The following is a 22,695-nucleotide window of genomic DNA, read 5'->3' on the forward strand; positions in this document are numbered from 1 at the left end:
TCCGAATAAATTGAAATACCTATAACAACATACATTTAACTGAAAAATCCATGCAGCTGATTTCTCAAATGACCTGGATTCCAGAGGTGAGAATGAAACCATTAGTATTTTCAGAAGTGGCACATCATCTGGGCATTTTAACACAATTGTAAATCTAAGGTCAGAGTTGTATTTTAGGCGGGGATATTTTTGATTTAGCTTGGTTTAGGTTTTTTTTAAAAGCTTGTTTCATGCCTGCTTAGAATAAAAACCTGTTGGCAAGGAATACTAGATAGCTTGTGGGCCTTCTCTAAATCTGCTCTTCACTGTCAGTTGGGGAAAGAAAGTTACTATTCCCCTGCTGTCCTACAGCAATTAAGTTTTTTATAGACATCACACTGTTAAACAGGTGTTAAGTTTTACTCCAGTGGTGTCTTCATTTTTAGTAACAGATAGGATACATAACTGTTTAAATCAGCTGCTAAGAACTGCATGAAACAAATGTAAATTAATTATGCCTCAGTTTGAGTCTTTGGGTTTACTTCTTACTGCTCTTTTCTCTTATTTTCTTAATTTTAATAAGACTGTCTTCAACTGATAATAAGAAGCACCTATTCTTAATAAAAAAAGGAGGCAAAAGAGGTTTCGGTTTTCTCCTCAGCATATCAAGCCTAGTCAAAAAGTCAAAATAGAATCTTGCATTGTAAAAGTGGCTTTTTTGGAGTTGGACAAAAACTACATATCTTCACCCTACTGCTTAGAACAATAGGTTAATAACCTTGACATGGAGTTTGTTTTTCTCAGTTGCAGCCTATTAATCATCACTGCCATTATCTTATACTGGCAAAGTGCTCTGCAAGGCAGTGCATGGGAGCCCGCATATGCCACCGCCCTCAGCTTTCAGAACGAGACACATCAGGTGGTGGCAGCTGTCATGTGTCTTCTTGCAGCTCAGGAGAATGGCCAAGCAGATTAAGTTAGCACAGGTCATTAAAGACAAAATGACCTGCCTTCTACAAGCTAGATATATTCCTTGATGTGTTGAGTTGTTTCTTATTTTTCAACCACCTTCTTTCCCAGACTTCCAGCACTGTCTGAAGTTTCCTGATGCAGTCTTAAATATGCTGACTTCTTTTTTAAAATTTGATTAAAGAGAAAAGCTCTTAGAAGTTGTCTGCAATTTTTTTCAGTTTTTTGAGAGAGGTGGTTTAAAGTCTTTCTCCTACAATGTGGGATTACTAATATATTTCTAAGTATGTAGTACTACCGTGCTATGCAGGTCATTTTTGAATCATAGGTGATAGGCTTTGAAATTGATTTTAATGGATAGCACAAAAATTGTACTAACTAAAGTTGTGTAATGACAGCAGAATTATTTTAGCTCAGGGTGCAACACCAAATATTTTCTGAAAATTGTTCCCCCACTGCTGAATTTCAAAGTGTTTTTGCGAATTCTAAAAGTGATATTTTGCTCCTGAGACAAAACTGTCCTAAACATGACAGGGTTTGAGTAGTAATTGCAATAATGCTAATACATATTTTGATGATTAAATATATATTAATTAGCAGAGTGTATTAGGGGATGGATTGTAATAATTGGTTGTCCCCTGCATCATTTTTCATCCCCACGAGCTCCCTCTTCCCAAGGACCTGATTCAGCAGGCCTTGTTTGACACTTGTGCAAATGATTGCAAATGCTTTTGACAAATGTTAATTGGGGAAGCACTAGAAGGCTGGATGCATTGTAATCAAAACAAAATTAGATAAGTTTCACAAGATGTCAGGCAAGCACTTGCAGGACAGATCTGAGGGTTTCAATAGTAGCTGGCTATATCACAAGTTCAGCACAATTACACAGGCTCTGCAGAAGTTCCTCATTTGTGAGCAGGAGAGGGATGAAAAGCAGGTATCTGCCTTTAGTCTTGAAAAACAGATCATGATGCTCAAAAACTCCACCCTAACTTCATGTGAAAATAAAAAGATAAATTAATATTTTAAACCTCTTAATATAAATGAAACATAATTGAGAAAGGGTTTTGAGAAAATTATTTTCTGAACTACTGAAGTTTAATATTATTCAAAACACTAACTTACAAAACAACTGCTGAAAAAAGTGAGACTGCTCTTTTTTTGGTTTTATTTTATATATGATTTAATTTAGAGAAGCTTTATTTTCCAGTAAGTCAGAGTTCAAGGGCCTAGCAGAACAAGAAAAAAAGTGGAAGAAAAATGCAAAAAATACTTTTCATGAGCATATTTGTTCTCAGCACAACGATCTGTACTTTTCTGTGCCTGTGAAGCATTTTGAACACTAATGAAGATTTGGAAATAATGATAACTGTTGCAGTTACTTTGCTCACTTGCATTGTTTCTCAATATACATGTGAAGGTGTTGCACAGGCATTCCAGACTCCACTAGCATTAACTTCTACTATCTCTCCAAAGCTTGAAAACCCTGGCATGGCTTGGGCTGTACCTCAGCAGCTCCAGCCATGAGTTCCTGCTGTGGGTCAGTGCAGGAGCGGCTGCACATCCTGAGCTGGAGTGATTTGGCCTCAGCCTGTCCTGGTGTTTCATAAAAGAGGAAACCTCAGTCTTTGCCATGGGCTTGTATGAGTTGTGTCTTCATACCTGCTTTATCAAAAAAGGATGTTAAGGCCCCAGATGTTCAAAGAGGAGAACAACACGTACCTGCTGGGTGCAGCCTCTGTTTGGACCTAATCAGGCGTGCTGCAGTTCTCTCAAGCAGAATGACTGCTGGGTAGGAAGATGTTATCATAATTATTGCCCTGGAAGGTGTGTACTGGGTGACTTGAAGTTTTGGGGTCTGTTTTTCAAAAATGGTCTTGTTAGTTACAGCCCACTGCCTTTGTTGTTAAAGCTGGACTACATTTTTCATGGCACACTGATTCAAATTATTCTGTTTATTGAGTTGTTCCTGCTGCAAATGTGATTAAGTAATCTTTAATTGCTTTGAGCGTGTTTGTTATGTACTGATAACTCACTAGTATGCCTTTAAGCTTTTAGAAATGTAACTATCAATTTTTATTACAGAAGAGATTATTTGGAGAATGTGCTGAAACATCGTAACAGTGTGAGCTGGGAATAAAAAAAAACACCCAAAAAAAGTCAGTCAAAGTTATATCTTAAACACCCAGAATAGCAATGAGTAATATTAAGATAAAGGAAAGGAGACACCAGAGAATCCTTTAAAGCTGCATAAATAAGTTTTAAATAACTTTTCTTATATATAATTCTGAAGTAATTTACTTTGTTATTACTCTGATTTTTCCCTGTGCAGTGCCTACCACAGCAGTGACAATAACTTCTTCAGCAGAGCTTTACAAAACCACAGTGTCAACCACTAGCACTACGTCACAGAAAGGTCCTGTAAGCACAACATTAGCTGGAGGAACAAAGGAAGGAAGCAGAGGACCCAAACCACCGCCACCAGTTTCCACAACCAAAATTCCTCCCGTGACAAGTTTTTTCCCTTTGCCAGAGAGATTCTGTGAACCGACTGAGGCCAGGGGGATTAGCTGGCCCCAAACACAAAGAGGAATGATGGTCGAACGCCCTTGTCCCAAAGGAACACGAGGTATTGCCTTTAAAAATATATCTTGATTTCAAGCACACATTTCAAAAATAATGTGCAGCACTCTCATGAGGAATATTTTTTTAATCTCAGGCTGTCACATGATTTTTTGTTACCCAGAGAATGCAGTATCTACAGGCAATGGTCAAGTTATAATCTGCAAACGTCACTTGAGCGTAGCCACAGAATTACCTTGCGCTTGCACTTTTGAGAATCCAGGTCAAATTTTAGGGCATTGCTTGAGGACTATTGTGAAATATGATTACAGCTGCCATTCTCATTATGAACTCCCCTCTGGATGAGCTCCAGGAAAAATCAAGGGCTTTTTGTTTATTTGCAGAAAACGTCTGGTACTTTTCACTGACTTTTTTTATTGCTCTTTGTAATCTACATTATTTCCTTAAGTTTTTGTCAATTGTTGTCAAGTACTACCATTAGCAGCATTCAGAATTTAATGTTGTTTAGGACAGTGAAGCCAATTTCCTGAATGCATGCAGAAGAATGGTTTCCATTTCACTGTAGTTTTCTACATCTGTTGTAGGAACTGCCTCGTATCTCTGCGTTGTCTTAACGGGAATGTGGAACCCCAAAGGCCCTGATCTTAGCAACTGTACCTCACACTGGGTAAATCAGCTGGCTCAGAAGGTTGGTTGAAACCTTTTAATCTGGCGTACACTGGTGATTAAGGATTTTAACTATGAGCATTAATAATTCAGTTTGTTGAAACTGTCCTTATTACTCTGTGTTCATTAAAAGTAGAAGGATTTATGTGTACTCCATGTGCAAAGCACTGGCCAACAGTTTGGTTCTTATGTGTGTTTTAGAATGCCCTCTTGAAATTCTTCTGTTGAATTTGTGATTACATGTTCTCATCACTATTTAAAACAAAGTGGCTTTGCTTGTTTTCAAAGAGCGAGAGCAATATTTGCTTCAAAAATCAAATACTATAAATCACACAGCAAAACCTGTGCTTTATGGCAAGGGGTTTTTTTTTCAGTAAAAATTACACTGTAATAAATAGATTTTTGTCAATGAGTGCATTGATAACAGTGGGATTAGAGCACAGAACCACTTTCTGTGTTTTCCTTCCCTACTGAGATTTAAAAAGTTTATGAAAACTGGATAATTTGTTGTCAGTACGAGGCTACTTGACTTTCAAATGCCTCAATCACTGGTATGAACAAACAGATTTCTTACTGTCTGATAATGGCAGTAAAATAAAAGTGAGGATGAATAGAAGATCGAGCCCAAAAGTCCCGCTCAGATTTCTGGTTTTGATGGCTGTTAAGAACTGCTTTTGTGTGTCACGGATCTAAGAACCTTTAATCTTCTGAGATAAAGAGAATGTTATTGGTCTCAATTAGTTACAGATTTCAATATATGTGCAAATGGTTATTTCACCACAGCAAAGGTACACAGGGAATTGGAATTAGGAGCCCCAAGCAGAACAAGGGACCCTGCTGAGATAATATAAACTGTCATTTCAGATCAGAAGTGGAGAAAATGCTGCTAGTCTGGCCAATGAGCTGGCTAAACACACCAAAGGACCAGTCTTTGCTGGCGATGTTAGTTCATCAGTAAGGCTGATGGAACAGCTCGTGGACATTTTAGATGCGCAGCTTCAGGAACTACGGCCCAGTGAAAAAGACTCTGCTGGAAGGAGTTATAACAAGGTACACACCTCTCATTACCTCCTCCTGCTGGGATAACAATTGCTCTTGGGTTTTGTATTTTTTCCCTTTCAGAAATATTAATCTATACTTTTTTCCTGCATGTGTATAGTTCTGGAATAAGCATATGAGAGAAAACAGCAGTAAATACACAGCGGAAAGTTGTAATTACCTTCTTTAGGGAATAAGATATAATTCACAATAGCTGACTGGTCCTAAAATACATAGCTGTGTCCCATATTAAAATCTGGAATGCATTATAACTAGTGTGAGGGAAATGAGTATTAGCTCTCAAAAATTCTGTAACAATTCACCATGTTTATCCAGTGATCCTTTTAACCCTGAACATGTAATAAAATCAGTGGGATTCCGCATAGGTGTAGGGTTTTATTTTAATCAAACTTCCTGCAGAATAATAGCACTTTCTTAGACTTCTAAAGACACCAACATGACTTATAATTGATCTTTATAAAAATGCCTTACTACACATATCTAAAACGTGAACTAATGTTTTCTCTGGAAACATGTTCCAAGAAACATTTCGGAGAAAATGTGTCTTTGTGGTTTAAATACAAATTACAGTGTTATTACCTTTCCTCTTTTTCTCAGAGGAAATGCTGTGTTTCTCAGCCTCTTCCTTGCGTCAGCCTAGTCAGCAAGCCACAGACAAAATATTTTTTCATCCTCCTTTAGAGAGAGATATCCATGCACTTCTCTGTTATTTTGGCAATAGTTTTATTTACAGTCCCTAGCTGCCCTTAAAATAGTTTCCCCAGAGACAGATCAAGTGCCCACACACAGATATTTTCCTTCGACCTTTTCGTACAAATCCCACCATTTGGGCAAAAGATATCTAGACACCTGAATCTAGACAACCTTTGTTGCTGTGCTGCTTTTGGCTGGGGTAGAGTTAATTTTCTTCACAGTGGCTCGTGTGGGGCTACGTTTCAGATTTGTGCTGAAATATACCTTTGATATCTTTGATAATATAAAGATGTTTTTGTTAATGCTGAGCAGCACTTTCACAGCATCAAGGCCTTTTCTTCTTTTCATACTGCCAAACTGACAAGGAATTTGGGAGTGCATGGGAACACAGCCGAGTCCACCTGACCAAAGGGGTATTCCAGACCATGTGACATCATACTCAGCATATAAAGCTGGTGGAAATTAGGAAGAAGTGGGGGACTTTGAAGTAATGGTGTTTGTCTTCCCAAGTAACCATTACATGTGATGGAGCTTGGCTTTCCTGGGAATGGCTGAACACCTGCTTGCCCATGGGAAGCAGTGAATTAATTCCCTGGTTTATTTTGTTTTCATGCGCGGCTTTTGTTTCACCTATTGAACTGTGTTTATATCAACTCATGGATTTTCTCAGTTTTACCCTTGTGATTCTTTCCCCAATCCTGCTGGTGAGCAAATGAGCAAGCGGCTGTGTGGTATTTGGTTGCCAGCTGGGCTTAAACCACAGTTGGGAAAAAACATTTCCTGTGTGATGTTTTTTTGTAGTCATCATGGAGAGAAACTAGATTAATGTCCAGGCTATCATTCAGAATCGGGATTTGAAACACCAGAGTATTTTTTTTTCTCTTTCTGAAGTTTTCCAGAATCTTTCTAACTTCTGATTTTCTTTTTCCTTATTAAAAAGCTCCAAAAACGAGAGAAGACGTGCAGGGCTTACCTTAAGGTATATCTCCTGTGCTGTCACCCTGCTTTCTCCCTGCTTCAGCAACCTGCCACGCTTTATCATCTTGCTGCATGATCCTATGTATTTCAGTCTTTGATAAATGTGTATTGTGCCCCATATCAACTTTACAAATGTTGGCTTTGCACAGGTATAACACTCAGAAAAAAAAAATTAAGATCAAAGTTCATACCTCTTGTACCTTAACTTGTTCAAAACTAAAAGAGCAGAAAGGATTATTGTCTGAATTGGAAGTAACATCTCTCTTGTAATAAAATTTTGGGTAGGGGAAAAGAGCTGGCAACTCAAAGAAATTACTTCAGCTTGGTAGAATTTTATATCAAAGACTGTTTAGAGTTAGTTTGCTTGCGTGAAAAATGTACATTATATAGCTTGCTTTGTGTGTATTCTTATGCCTAGTAAAATCACTCTTTCTTACAGTTTTAAGAATTGTTACAATTCAGTGACTTGAGGATACAAAGCAAAGAAAACATTTCTCTAACTTCGCTAGTAAAATGTCTGGCATGTGTCCCATTAACCAGGCTATACAGAAGGCGTGTAACACATTGCTGCCTGATTTCCAGTTCCTTTCATCAGCTGTAGAATGGTTGCCTACAGTGGCCAGCTCCTTTTCTGCAGTACAATGCCAGCAATGCCACCTCACTCCTATGAAGGGGAGAAAAAAGTCCTTGAACAGACATGCCTGGCTCTGAAAGAGTTTACTGCACATTTTTTCAAAACTTCTCTTAAAATACTGATTTTGACTTGTACCCTCTGAGATGAAATGTAAGAATTATTTTTGGAAAGAATTTTGAAATACTTTACAACACAATAAAACAATTCACACTCTTACTGAAAAGTGATTTCTCTGTACAGGGCACTTCTGTCTTTTATCCTAAAGCCCTGAAATGGATGGGAGATGTCCAGTTATACAGAAATTTGGAAAAAAGAGACAAATATGTGGAAAGAAATTAATTTCTCTAATAATAATAACAATTGTAATAGGTTATTAGAATTTTTTTTTACCAGTAAAGGGTAATCCAGCAGATATGGTTTGAGTAGAGTGGGTTTTTCTGCTTCCTTTTTGTTGCTAAATAGGATCATAAGAAGAGCGGTAACGGGGCTCCTCCAACAGCTGTGTCACAGGGGCTGTGGGGTTTTCCCACCCATTTGCCTCTGTCTGAGAGGAGAAGTGCTTCAGAAATATTAATGGACTGGTGATGACTTTCCACAAGGAAAATGCAGAGTTAGGTTATCCCATAATAAACGAAAAGCATGTCGTATCAATGAATGCATACCGTCAGCGCTATATGGCAATACATGAGAAACCAGAGCAGAACCTTAATTTCCAACTGGTGTCATTTTCTGTAGGTCTCAAATGGGCTTCTCTGCTTAGATAAGACTAATAAACCTCTTGAAATTACAAATCAAAAGCTGACTTACACTATGCAAATGAAGCAAGTTCCCACTTTGTGACAGAGGATTCATTTGTACCTCAGATTAGAGGCTCCAATCTGTATTTCTTAGTGACTAATGAATCTGGCCTCTGCAGACCAATTTCTGTTCCACTCCAGTTAATGGCTGCAGCAGTATCAGTGTGAGCATTTTGACTATTCTGTCTCCCATTAGAGAAAGAAAAAAGGCTTTAATGCCACTTCGAAGTACCTTCCACCTGCCAGGAAGGTCGTGGTGGCTCACAATGCAGACAGAAAGAGGATATTAAAATGGATTAGGCTAATTAATCTTGCTCTGACAATAGCCTTGACCAAGTTTTCCTATTCGTTTGCACAATATAGTATTCCAGACTGACATCTTTCTGTTTGTATGATGTGTTCTGTTTCCATTTCCAATGCTTTTAAATTGATCAAACAAATTATATATATGCTTAATGACACATTAGGAGCAGGTAAATGGGACAGAGTAAACAGGGTGTTACAGCAGTGCCTGGTGTACTCAGTGCACAGCATACTCAGTGCACACCAACGTTATGCATTAATGTAAAAGCCTGCCTTCAATTGATTAACTGATTACTCTGATTGGATTATTTTGTAAAATAACGTAATCATGTCACTGAATTCTTCTTCTTCCTTATTATTGTTACCTTATATGCAGCTCAGTGAAGCTTAAAACATGATGATAGAGTTGTTACAAGTAAAAATTTTTAAAATACCAGCTTTTATTCAGCTTTACAGTTTTGCCGTCACTGAGAACAGGGACGGTCAGTGGACATCTTGTTTGCTTTATTGATTTCCTTTTGTAACTGACCTTTGTGCAGGAATGGGAGTTGGTAATCCTTCTAAGTATCTATGAACAGGTACAGGAACAGGAGGGGGAGTGAGAGTAGCCAGGGCTAATTTATATCCACTGAGTCAGCTTCATTTCATGCCTCCTGTAATAAAGAAGGCAGTTTGTCATAGACAAGTAGTTTATGGTGCTGTGGCTGCACTGGCAGGGCTCAGTTCCCAGAGGAGTATTATCGTCATTTTAGCCTAAACTGCAGAGTGCTAATTTTGGCATTAGTATTTTTAAATCGAATTTATACATTTTGACATTAAGATTAAAGCTTCTGGCAAGACTTCTGGCATTTATTTTTACATTTTTCAGCACATTAATAATACCATGCTTATATCTGATACAAAACAAGTCAAATTTGCATGTTTACCGCTTAGAGACCACACAGTGCTAGTGGCTAGCTGCGCTTCTATTCATGCTAATCCAACAAGAGGATGGAAAATATTTTAATGTTGAAAATAGTGTTCTAGTGCCATTAAATCACAGTAAATCATTCTGACAGTTAAGTATTATAATTGTTGCCATATAACATTGGAAATTTTCCCCAGCTGCCTAGGGCTTCAGACCTAATGATAGTTTTCTAATGAATGCAGGCAGTTGTGGATACAGTGGACAACTTGCTCAGGCCTGAAGCTCTGGAGTCCTGGAAGGACATGAATTCTTCAGAGCAAGCCCACGCAGCAACAATGTTACTTGATACATTAGAAGAAGGGGCTTTTGTCTTGGCTGATAATCTTGTAGAACCAAGTAGAGTCTCAATGCCCACAGAAAATATTGGTAAGTAAACTTCTTTTCAAGCATAAGTTAAAGTGCTGTGTATTGCTTTACACAAAAGGAGGAAAGAATAGTCCAGATAGCGACATACTTTCTGAAGGCTGAGCTGTGCAACGTTTGATGGAAAGGTGAGCGCTCCAAAGTGGGGAAAACACACCTTTCTTGTTTGGTTCTTTGAAATTAGCCTTATTCTTTAGTGTCATTAGTACGGTAAAAAATGGAAAGTAGTTGATGTTGCAAAGTTGATTCATCACTGAAAAATCATTAGCAGAATGTATGGATATGAAGAGTACTTAAAAGGCAGGGTATGGATTTTTTAGAGGTAACTGCTTTCTGTAGAGCTGCAGAAAATACTTTTCTGTTAAATGCAAACTGTTCCTGATGAATTTAAATTTCCTTTTTGCAATGCACTGTGCCAGTTAAATATTTTAGGCACTCAGTGTAGGCCAAATGTTTATATTAAACATGACTGCCTTCAGGTGAAAATGTGTTCAGTGAACTACATCTCCCATAATGCAGAATAGCTATGCTCCAGAGACTGCAGAATAGCTGGAGATAGTTGGAGCGTAATTTAGAATTTAAGTGGTGACAGAGAAATGAAGGGGTTTGGTATTAGAGATGTGCAAATATTGTTGCGAAGGATGTGTTAAAGCAAAAATCATTGCTATGCATAAAATTAAAATTCCTTTGACTTCTTACAGAGATTAATGTAGTCTCAGTGAGGTACAAGGAACCTGAAAGTCTGCTAATATGCAGAGTACAAAGATAGAGACTTGGAATAGACTGCAGAAATGAGACTTTTCACGTTTCAGTGTCTGCATATTTGTAACTGTAGAAGATGATTCTGCCTGGTTTTTAATTGAGTAGGAAGATACTGGGAAAGTATGGGGAAAAGTCTTACAGTCTGTTATCAAAGGAACTGCACCAGTTGTTTTGAAGGAATGTGGGTAGAATCATAGGTCTGCCTCGGGACGTACACAAGCAGTTCCATGGAGCCGACTAGACTCTGAATATTACTTCTTGTGATAAGCTGTCTTCATGTCATAATAACTCTTTCCTGATGCCATGCAAGACTGAATTCCTGGTGCACATATATATGTATGGCTTGGAGAAAGAGAAGGCATTTCCTAATTTCATACCTTTTGTCAGTCTATAGTTCAGACCTGCAGCTAGTCTGGTTTAATATAACACAGATTTTGTCAGCCAATTGTCCACTCTCGCCTATATGATTTTATCTATCCAAGGAAATCCAGCATTCAGTGGTAATCCCATGAAAGTTTCCCAATATACAGTGTGTTATAAAAGTAATGCTTAAGGATGGCTGAGTGGCATCTGATTTTCCAATTTAAATGTTTCTTAGCAGAGCTAATAAAATGGTTTCCTATAAATATACAGAATTAGATTTAGGAAAAAATCAGAAATAATTTTTAGCTGTGTATACTGATTTAGCTAAATACATGGCATACCACTTAGGTATTTTTTGCTGACTGTTTAAAAAACTTTATATCTAAATCAATACTTAAAGTTCTAAATTTGTCAGCAGAGGATACTGCATAGACATTAAGATCTTCAGAACTAGCATTTTACTGCAACACGTGTGGTATCTTTAAGTGGATGTTTTGTGGGCACAAATTTGAACAAGGTTTGATGTCGTTATCACTACTGGAGTGCTGTCATTTTAGCAGTGTGCACTAGATTTAGTTAAAGAAGCTAAGTCTGTGTGATTGAAGCATGCAGCACAAATCTGCCTTACAGACAGCCATGTGAGAAAACTAAATAAAGACTGGGGGGAAAGATTGTCGTCTGGCATATTGTAATCTGGCCAAGAGACTTTCTCTGCATTCTCCTTTTTTAACGCTTCTTTTTTTTTTCTCTCTGGTCTGCTCAGTTTTGGATGTTGCAGTGCTCTCTACTGAGGGCCAGGTGCAGGACTTGAGATTTCCTCAGGCCGGTAAAGGAGGCAATTGGATTCAGCTCTCTGCACGCACCATGAAACAGAACAGCAGGAACGGTGAGCCTCGGGCACGGAGCAGTGGAACACCATTAACTTTTATAAAACCTACATTACCTGGTTAAAACATCAAAACAAAACACAACAAAGCTGCTCTGTGGCTTTTTCTAGATTATCATGGGTACCTGGTCATTTTTCTTCAAATCCATAGCCTGAAAATACCTCTCAGTTTACTGATGCTTGATTGTCAATATAGCACAGGTTGCTGTCTTTCTGTAGACCTCTGTGGCGTGATGATGGGCTTTTTTTTTCTTTTGTAGGGTTAGCAAAACTGGTTTTCATTATTTACAAAAGTTTGGGTCGTTTCCTCAGTACTGAAAATGCAACCATAAAGTTAGGCAGTGACTTGGCGGGGCGGAACAGCACAATCGCCGTCAACTCCCACGTCATCGCGGCCTCCATCAACAAGGAGTCGAGCCGGGTGTACCTGACTGATCCCGTGCATTTCACACTGGAGCACATTGATGTGAGTTATGCTAATGAATTAATGGGAAGGTCATAAAATCAGCAGGAGAGAAAAGCAATGCAGAAAAATAACCTTTTTTTTTCCATTTGAATTTTAAATGTTGGACTAGGTCAGAGACACAAGTTAAGTCTATGAACATAAAATTAAATGAGGCTGGTTCAGTGATTATTAGAACTTAAGTGTATTCTTAATGAAAGCTAATTCAGTCATCAGCATGAAAATGTAAATGACTAATTTGTTTCTAACTGAAAATTAACTCTTACCTTAGTAGAAGGGTAGAAAATAACTGTTAAGATTCTTGATGGTTTGATGTAGTAAGTTTTATTGACACTTTTTTTTATACATTAATTTTGGACCAAATTATGGAAACCTATACAAATTGTTTAAATTTCATTTATTCAGCAAAGAATAAAGTATGGTATCTTGGTTTGTTTTACTTTAAATTTATGTATATTTTCTTCATGGTATTGTATTTGATGTGCTTCTTTGGTCTTAAGTTTGGCCCTTTCTCTTTTCATGTCTCAATGTGGGGAAAGTAAACAATCACTACTGTGATAACGAAAATATGGTTAGATTTTCCTCTCATTTTGCCTGTTTTTATAAATCTGGTTGGATTGATTTTCATCAAAGTAGATAGGCATTGAAGAGTGAACTTTTTTGTGATATCTGTTCACATGACTTTGGCCTGACCAAAGGTGAGAATCAAAGGAAAAAAATCCTATTTTTAAATTGTCAATTACAGGAAAAAATATCTTCAGAATAAATTCACAGTCCTAACTTTCCAGAAAGCAAAAATAGCTATAATGTACCGTCCATGCATAAAATCGTAAGATGGTAATTGTAATTGTTTAAAATTGGGTCTACAGTAATTGAGACTACACTTCAGAGTGCTTCGGACTATAAAGTCCCTTTTAAACTAGATGTCTTCCCTGTGCAACACAGTCCACAATTTTGCTGATGAAAAACTTTATTGTCCGAAACATGCAAAGTTTAATCTGAATTACCCTTTACACATATTAAACGATTGTTACTGCCATCTTAGTGTGTAAAATCCTCATTTTGTGTTATCCTTTTATCTCCCAGCCTGACAATTATTTCAATGCAAATTGTTCCTTCTGGAACTACTCAGAGAGGACTATGATGGGATACTGGTCAACTCAAGGCTGCAAACTGGTTGACACAAATAAAACTCATACAACGTGTGCTTGCAGTCACCTCACCAACTTTGCAATTCTTATGGCTCGTCGGGAAATTGTGGTAGGTAACGATGTTTCCAGCCATCAGCAGGGAACAAACTTAAAAGACTCAGCTTTAAATTTTTAGCAAGATCCAAAATTGCTGAAGTTTCTTTAGTATTTATAGCTCCTACCCACTCTTTCCTAAGCAATTTGCTTTCTGTAGCACTTTTCTTCCTCATCCATAAAGTTGCAAGCAAAATAACAGGGGAAAAAAATAACAAGGAAGGACAAGAGTTTTCTACAAGCCATATTTTAAAGTTACTGACCAACCTTACAACTGTTTTATAGACTCTCCCTCAGTACAGATGGAGAGTATCTGTAGAAACAGCTGTGGCTGCTGTTCCCTGGAAGCACAAGTGCCAGCTCTCCTTAAAGAGGAAGGTCAAGGAACTTCCATACTGGTTGTTTAAACACCTCTTCATAGTCAGAAATTTTGTTGTCTATTTAAAACACTTCCTGGATATCAGGGGGCCCAGACCATGCAATATTTGCAGGGATATGGGACTTCTCATAAAGCCATTGTATTCAAAAAGGTTGCTGCAAAGAACCGAAGTAAGGAACCTCCTTTAGCTAAATATGAGATTGAAGCCGGAATCACACGTGCAGCATATTCTGCATTTTGTCCTGATCAGTGTGTAAAAAAAAAACATTGCTTTCTTCTCTGCTGTGGAGTTGCAGGTCTGTAGGAAAGAACATGTGCCCTCATAGGAAGTCCCAGGGAAAGCTCTCCTCTCTCTTTGGATTAGTCTAGTGGTACCTTAAAAATGTTATGTTTCTCTGCTCGTATTTCCAACCAGTCTCCAGTAAGCCATAGGAAAAGTAAAAATGCTATCTAATCTAGATAAAATAGTCACATTTTTCTCTCAGACCTTCCTCCTCTTCTACTTATCCTGATCTTGCTCTTCTGGGAAGCTGACATGAGACTGAGAAATTACTGAGTACATTTTGCCCATCTCATGTAATGAACAAGTAACTTTTCTGGATGCTACCTGTGAAAATAGGTTTTTGTTTATACTCATAAAGAGTCATATTAATTTTTTCCATTCTTGGTTATTTCTAGTACAAAGATGGAGTGCACGAATTGCTCCTCACTGTCATCACCTGGGTGGGAATTGTCATCTCTCTTGTTTGCCTGGCCATCTGCATCTTCACATTCTGTTTTTTCCGTGGCCTGCAAAGTGATCGTAACACTATTCACAAGAACCTTTGTATCAACCTATTCATTGCTGAGTTCATTTTCCTAATAGGCATCGATAAGACAGAGTACAAGGTAAGTTTTCTCTCTGTGTACTGATCTTGTTCTCTGAAATGACTGTTTGAAACAGATTTGAATTAAAACATGATAACACTGACAAGTTTTCAGCATTCTAACACAGCAAGGCTGAAATAAAAGCTCAGCATGAAAATAAGATAGATGTATTCATACATAGTATTTATATCCATCCAAAATATGCTTTTCATTTTCAGTTGAGAAACACTGACTATTAACAAAGCAGGTGGTTAGACTTTTGAAAAAGGAGATGAAATTGAATGTTGACTATTAGGAACATATATGTTTCCTATACATATTCAAATGTCTTAACAGCTATTGACTACATTTATGTATATATTAGTACAAAGCCTTTTCTATTTGTATACACATTTTTTACACTTCACATTCAAGCAGGTATTTTGGTAGTATTGGTAAAATTAATTCTGATGTGATTCATTGGGTTGAAATTTAATAATCTAGCATAGTTTCATCCAGAATTTGACCAATGGGGAGAGAATCCAAATTGATTTCTGTTACAACAGTAGAAATTTCCAAATTACAGCAGACAAAAATGACTGGGCAGACATTTAATAATTTTAAATAAGTAGTATCACATTATGCATAGAGAGCCAACTGTTCATGTCTAGGATTATCTAAACTGTAAGTCCTAAAACCATACCAGTTTCAAAATTAAAAAGTTGCTTATAAAATTAAAAAGTCCACTCTGTAATTGATCATTGGGAGATGAGGGTGCAATTTCCTTATCTTCATTCACACTGTTCAGCTAATTCATTTTCTCTAGCTACTGAGCACATATTAGTGTTTTTAAATGTTCAGAGTATGTTTTGAGGTAGGAAAAATGCTCCTGAATTTGTGAAGGATTTCTAATAGAACTATCTGCTGTTTTCTTGCACACTGATCAGTTGGAGAGGTAATGATGTGAAGGTTTTGTGGTTTACATTTCCATCTCTCTCTTTCTTTGCAGATTGCATGTCCGGTTTTTGCAGGTCTCTTACACTTTTTCTTCCTGGCAGCCTTTGCCTGGATGTGTCTAGAAGGAGTGCAGCTTTATCTAATGTTAGTAGAAGTATTTGAAAGTGAATATTCTAGAAAGAAGTACTATTATGTTGCTGGCTACCTCTTCCCTGCTACAGTAGTGGGTGTTTCAGCAGCTATTGACTATAAGAGCTACGGAACAGAGAAAGCGTAAGTAATTGCAAGTGACCTGAGTGTTTTTCAAGTGAATAATTTTTTAAAGCCTATTAGCTGTCAGAGGGTCCCTGACAGACTAAAATACCATCTGAAAGCTTTATTGGTAAGAGAATGGCAATGCTGTGCACAAATTACAATCAAGTCTTTTGTAATTCTCTAGGTTCAGGGGATTTGTACTCTAGAGAGACCGATTCTAAATTATGGTCTTTCTTTTAACACAGAAGATTGACCTGAAACAAATTGAAAAAGTAAATAACTTCTTGTCCTCAGATGTATATTAAGCAAAATTTCCGAACTTAAAGTATCTGACAAGCTTAACCACCCAGTTTTAAGCTAATGCTTCATTAGATCTCTTTGTTCAGCTGCCCCTCTGGCTAGCTCTCAGCCTGAATTATGGCAGTACAATATTCCAACCTCTATGTTTTATTTTAATAGTATTTTATCAGACGAGTAGAGTGGGATTAAAATTAGCCACTGCCTTTTATTTACAAAAATACAGATATATATAGGAAGTGACAGAAGGTAGACAGAAAACATTTCTGAGGATTTGAGTTGCTGGAGGCATGAATTTGCCTTTCAGTAGTGTTTATTTTGTCCTTTGATGAAATTAGTTACAGAACGGGAAGATACTGTTGACTACAAGAAAGCTGCTTGATTTTGCTACTGATGAAAGACAAATAAGAGAATTCAGCAGGGAACTGGGCTGTATGAAAAATGAATTGCTAAGTGAAGTTTGCCCTAACAGGTTTACACATCATTTAGTCTGGTATCTTAGGTATTCTTTTTCTACTGTTCAACTCCCAGATGGGGCATGTTATTTATACCATATTGTTTTTCAGCAAAACATGGCATCTGAACATTTTCTGTCTCATATTCTTCAGGAGTGAGCACTTCACATATGATATAAAGTTAAAAGCAGATTTTGAAGATCACATGGGAAGCCTGCAAAAAATAGTTACTGATGTTAATTTCATTAGTCCATGATAGCACCTGTCACCAAACCTTTTGACTGAAAGGAGACCTTGTTTTGGTTTTGTTTCTCCTTATGTTAGTTATTCCTGCTGATGTAGTTTCAGGTTCAGTCATATTGTTATACAAGGTTCATCAGAAGAGTTTCAGGTTAGGTATTGTCCATGGAATAAGTGATACTGGGCAATGTTCATAATTGTTTATTGGCAAAATGTTACCTTAAGAAGTATTTTCGCACTTTCAATTTATTGGACTGTGATGCTAATGCACCTTTCACTTTTCATTCTCTTTTTTCCACAATAGTTGCTGGCTACATGTAGATAACTATTTTATCTGGAGTTTCATTGGACCTGTTACCTTTATTATTCTGGTAAGAACTTTGTTTTTCCCTTTCCTTTTAGGTTGCCTCACAGCAAAGCTAAAAAGATTTAAAATTTCATTCAATGCCATCCTTATTCACAAGACATTCCATGAAAAGGTTTATAAACAATTTGTAATGTGACCAATGGTTATATAAATATGTAGAAATCTTTAAAGAGTGCTGACCAAATGATTAATTGTCAAAGCTGTGGTGGCACTTCAGCATAGCCATTTTTTCCTAATGGCTTGAATTCTGAAGGTCATATTGACATGTGTAGTCATATGAAAGATCAATGAAGTACTAAACACAGGGGTTTTTTAAAAGGAACCATTATTATTGCTTTCAATTGAGTCACTACTGTACACATTCTAGAATTTAACTGCTAATTACCCAACATAATTATCTCAAAAGGGTATTCTAATGCATTGGATAATTAAATAAATTTTATGTTCCATTTCACTTACACAGTATTTGTAAGTGTATTTGCATATGCACATTTTTCCATGACTACTTCTGTGCGTATTTGTGTTACATGTAGTGCCTGTCAGACATAGAAGTTCCTCTGTTCTAGCATAAATAATGGGCTGTTAAATAACCAGTAGAAAGCCTGTGCAAATTCATTGCTGAAGTCACTGTGTGCCTGCACACCCATCTATGCACCCACAGCTGGGTGCCCCAGTGTCCATGTAACACAGAATGTTGCATTCGTACATCAATTACCAGTTCTCTGAGCACTTCCAGGTAAAAAGCATTTAGTCATGTGTCAACCCAGGGAGAAAACTTCTCCCATTTATTTCTGACTAATAATACCAACACTAAACAGTGGAGGAATTTGTGAGGAAAGTGAATCCGAGATGTGCATTTTGCCTTTCATTTTGGTTTTCTCTGCTAGCTCTGCATCTTTAAAGCCTGACTATACTTGGGAAATATTGTAGAAGGTTGGTGCTGGGGACATGGCCTATGTACATAGAGAGCTTTTCTCATAATTGCTGATAGTTTGGAAGGATTAATTAATTTGTTTTCATGCTTTTGAAATTTTAAATAGTTGCATGTTCTCCTGCTGTTTCACAGTAGTAGAGTTTGAAATGTTAACAGAATTTCAGTTCACTTGAATTTCAAAATTCAGGAATTGTATTTTTCCATATTCAGAAATACTGTTTTTTCAGTGTGAAGCATATGCATCAGGCATAATTTTGAAATTTCTTTGATTTTTATAGATCTATGTGCCAGACATATTATTTCAGCACTTTTTGTACTTACAGTACAAACTGATACTTTGATTATGGAAATTTCTATTTAAAAATGTGCCTGGCCAAGGTTTTGGTTCCATTTACTCTGTTTGTATCAAAAACTATTTGAATCCTTGAGCGGTCACTTAAGAAAAGATAGTTGTACAATGTAGACATTGTTAGAGTTCATTGGCATATTTTCAAAGACATGGGCATAGATGCCAAAACTTATGTGTGTATGAGATGAATTAGAAAAATTATAGTGTTTGTAAGATTTAAGTATAGACCATAATAACTGTACAGTTTATTCTAAATACATTCAAATTAAATCATATCTCAGAATGATGGGGATTCTTTTTTTAATTAAACCTACAATTGCAATTGAAAGTTTTAGAAAGATAGGCTTAGTATGCTCAATATGATAGACAATATTTTTCAACATAAAATTGCTCCTTGCAGTTGTTGTAATTGTTCTGGAAATTGTTCTGAGTTTCATGCTGCAATAGTTAAGTCACCTCAATTCTGGTTGTGTGGTGATAATTTTGCTTTTTGTTTGTAGTTCCTTATTTTATTGTTACTGGGGGTATTTTGCTAAGCCACCGATATTTCTCTCCCTTCCTCTAAAATAGCATTTCACATGGGAAGCCTTGGGCTTTGCTGACGGCTTTTTCACTTCCTCGTAACCAGGTCAGAGTGAGAATAGAGGTGAAGGACATTTAATCATATTGACCATGTACAGACATAGTTCACTATTATTTACTGGCCATGACATTATTATCCTCCAGCAAATCATTTAGACTGAGACGCAGAAGGCTTTTGGGAGCAGTATTCCCAACTTGAAAAATATGAAACAGCAGGTAGCAATCACAGCACAGTTCCTGGGAGTAATTCTTCTCTGGCAATTGCTTTGCCCTCTAATCGTCCCAGCTGAGAAAGCAAGAGAAACCAGAGGAGGAAGTGTGACAAGTGTAGTGGCTGAAAAATAATATGTCATGTGCACTGTAACCAAAGAGCTATATTTGTAGTGCAGCTTACTTAGTGTCAGTAGCATGTGAGAATTTCTCTTTGGTAAGCTTTTTAACATGTTGCTCAAATCACTTTTATGTTTCTCAGTTTAATAGTACTGTCAATGCACATAAACTCTTTTTTGACAGTATTGCTTTCTATTTTAATCTACAATTTTTTTCTTCTGAATTTATAAGCATTTGTACTTGTGTCTGTGCACATTTTTGCACAAAATGAGAATGTGAAGTATGAGGGGGAAGTATGAAGTTCCTCAGTACATCTTCTGAGGAACTTTTAACTTCAGTATTTCTATAGCCTGTCATGCCTTTGGGCACCAGGGTTATTATATCTATGAGAAAAGAGCATGTAAGTAATGAGCGGTGGGAAACCATTAGTATGCCTGAAATGGTTTAATGAAAGCTTGGATCATGATACGTCAGGAGCTGTTCTTATCATTTGGACAGCTCCATCTGCATCTTTAATAATTAATTCCGTTCAGTAAGAGTTCAGTGTGCACACTCATTTAGAAGCCTTCAGAGAGCACCTCTCTCGCTGCCAGTCCCAGGGAGAAATAGGCTTCTGCATGGCTAAGAGCAAAGATCTGGAGATACAAGAGCAGTTTTAGAGCTGCATTTGCCAGGTAACAAAAGCTCCGGGGAGTTCAAAAAGGGTCAGAACATGTGCAGTTCAGCTAGGTTACTTCAGAGTGGTGTTCCTGTTCTTCTGTCTTATCGTATCCATGTCAGCACTGCGGGCTGTGTGGAATGAATTTTAAGCTGCTAAGCTCAAGGCGGACGTGATTCCATTGAGCAGGTTCATGGCTATGAAAACAAACAGTGCACTTCTGTAATCTGTGGTCAGAAAAGCCAGAGCACTTTGACTGCTATGTAGATCCATACTCATTCATGTCCAAGGAACAGGTGGTGTCGGTTTAATTTAGCCAAAACTGTTGCAGTTTGCTTTTCCCAGCTCACAGATTAGTCTACCAATGGTTGCCTAAGCAAAAATTTCTAAGATGCCCCATTTCAGTAACACAGAATGTGTTAAATGTTCTCACTGTTTGAAGTATTGCTTACCAAAGTCAGTGGATGTACAGATGCACACATAACTTAGCCCTACATGTGAAAATGGACTGTATTTGTAAACTTTTTTATAAATAATACATGTTTATCTTTCTATAGTAGACACTTGATAAATGGTATTTATCTATTAGTTACAGGGGAAATTTATCATAATTTTTGCAAAATCTAGTTTTATTTTGCTACTAATTCATTGTACCTGCAACTAATTCAAATTGATTAGTCTTCTGTGCAGGTTAGTACACACACTTTTCAAAAAAGTTAATTTGAGTTGGACACACTCCCTCTCTCAAAATTACATAGGTTTCAGGGGCCAGAAAGACAAATTTCCTACTTACACCTTCTTTCATGTCCAGTTCCTTCTGATAATCCAAATGAGAAATGGCCATATGTGTGTTCCCTGTGAAACAAGCATGGCCTTCCAGGGTGCTGCATTTGATTATTACCATAAAAATTCTTCATATTTTATATTTAAAGTAGTAACTTGTTATTTTTTAATATAGATCAATTTTCTTTCGCTTTGTTCTATCTAATTACACTAGTCATATTAAGAGATGACAAGGAACTAGTATTTTAGAAGATACTCTAATTTTTTTCTTTTTTTACTTTATACAAAATTGTAAATTCAGGGTATAGATTAAGCTAGTTCTCTATCCAGTATGCCATCTCTTCCAGTAGACAGTAAGTTTTGGAAACTAGATCAAGCATAAACAAAAATTAAACACTACCAATTCAAAATTTTTGCTTACTATTACCAGCTAATGTTTTAAAAGATCTCATATTATAGCTCCACCTTCTGTAGCTGTGTGTTCTGTCACTTTTTGTTATCATAGCAGAATCTTCAAATCCAAACCTGATACCTGACCAGATTTTTAATTCCTTGTTTTTAGCTTTTGAAAGAGTGTTGGTCTGATTTGCAGACACACAGCATGAGAGAGATTTTGCAGACTTGATTAAGGGTATAATTTTAGGACTGTTTGAGATGTATACATTGTGCATCTCTGTGTCTGTTTGCACAATGTATATATATATATATTTTTATTAACACTGAAGAAGAGGTTCAGCTGCAGATTTTGGCTCATCTGGGATGAATGCAGCCCAGTTGTCAGGATGAGGCCCAGCAGTCACTAACCATTTATATTACATGAAGTGATGTAATGCCACCATTGTCAGAGGCCCGTTTTTTCTCTTAGAAGATTGCTCTCAAAAGTCCATCTTGCCATTCATGTGGGCCTTTGTATGACCTCAGAGTACTGCATGCTTGTGGTGAACATTCTTCTTAAAGAAAGGTGTCTTACTCAGACCGTCTGTAAAGCTTGGAAAACATCTACAGGTTCATTTGTGTAGATCAGTAACAGTTCAGTCCTCACAGACACAGTTCAGGTTGAAAGGGGCTTCAGGAGATGTGTGGTCAAGCCTTCTCAAAACAGGCTCAGCTCTCAGCCAGACCAGGTTGCTCAGAGCTGAAAAAGCTTTGCTTGTACAAATGAATACAAAACTGTGTTTTCTTTCTGCATTTTCTTCTCCCCCGCTACATGTTTCTCACCAAGAAAAGTAATTTGGCTATTCCTTAGAAAAGCAATTATTTTCCAACAAGTTCCCTTCCCTCACTGCTTAGTACCTTTCATGAGAAAAAAGAAAAAAAAAAAAGGCAGGATGCCCGAAATCTTTAACTCATGAGTTCCTTCAAAACAATCAATTTCTAGATGAAAAGCAGTAAGGGAGCCAAAAACAAATCTATAGAAAGGTTTGGTTACAGTATCTGTAAGTGGGCAAAATAGGGTTTTTATAATGATATAATGTGTGACAGAGATGCCAGCATGTTAGAACAAGTGGCAAACCATGGTCTTTTGACTGCTGAAACTGAAAACTATGCAATATT

The 22,695-nt window shown here is 37.1% G+C and overlaps 1 protein-coding gene across 26 annotated transcripts in view; it reads left to right on the plus strand.

Moving 5' to 3' along the window:
• ADGRL2 (adhesion G protein-coupled receptor L2) overlaps positions 1-22,695 on the plus strand; it is a 386,817-nt gene that overhangs the window by 344,516 nt on the left and 19,606 nt on the right. For 19 of the 26 annotated variants that reach the window (XM_019291634.3, XM_019291636.3, XM_039555632.1 and 16 more), the window contains 11 exons: positions 3,281-3,577; positions 4,116-4,219; positions 5,062-5,247; positions 6,890-6,928; positions 9,811-9,994; positions 11,880-12,002; positions 12,263-12,468; positions 13,552-13,725; positions 14,767-14,976; positions 15,944-16,164; positions 17,443-17,509. In XM_019291634.3, coding sequence (XP_019147179.1) covers positions 3,281-3,577; positions 4,116-4,219; positions 5,062-5,247; positions 6,890-6,928; positions 9,811-9,994; positions 11,880-12,002; positions 12,263-12,468; positions 13,552-13,725; positions 14,767-14,976; positions 15,944-16,164; positions 17,443-17,509 — 1,811 coding nt within the window. The remainder of the gene's footprint in view (positions 1-3,280; positions 3,578-4,115; positions 4,220-5,061; positions 5,248-6,889; positions 6,929-9,810; positions 9,995-11,879; positions 12,003-12,262; positions 12,469-13,551; positions 13,726-14,766; positions 14,977-15,943; positions 16,165-17,442; positions 17,510-22,695) is intronic. The other 7 variants (XM_039555652.1, XM_039555635.1, XM_039555653.1 and 4 more) reach the window with 1 other exon arrangement.

Source organism: Corvus cornix, chromosome 8, assembly GCF_000738735.6.
Source record: "Corvus cornix cornix isolate S_Up_H32 chromosome 8, ASM73873v5, whole genome shotgun sequence".
Classification (NCBI taxonomy): Eukaryota; Metazoa; Chordata; class Aves; order Passeriformes; family Corvidae; genus Corvus; species Corvus cornix.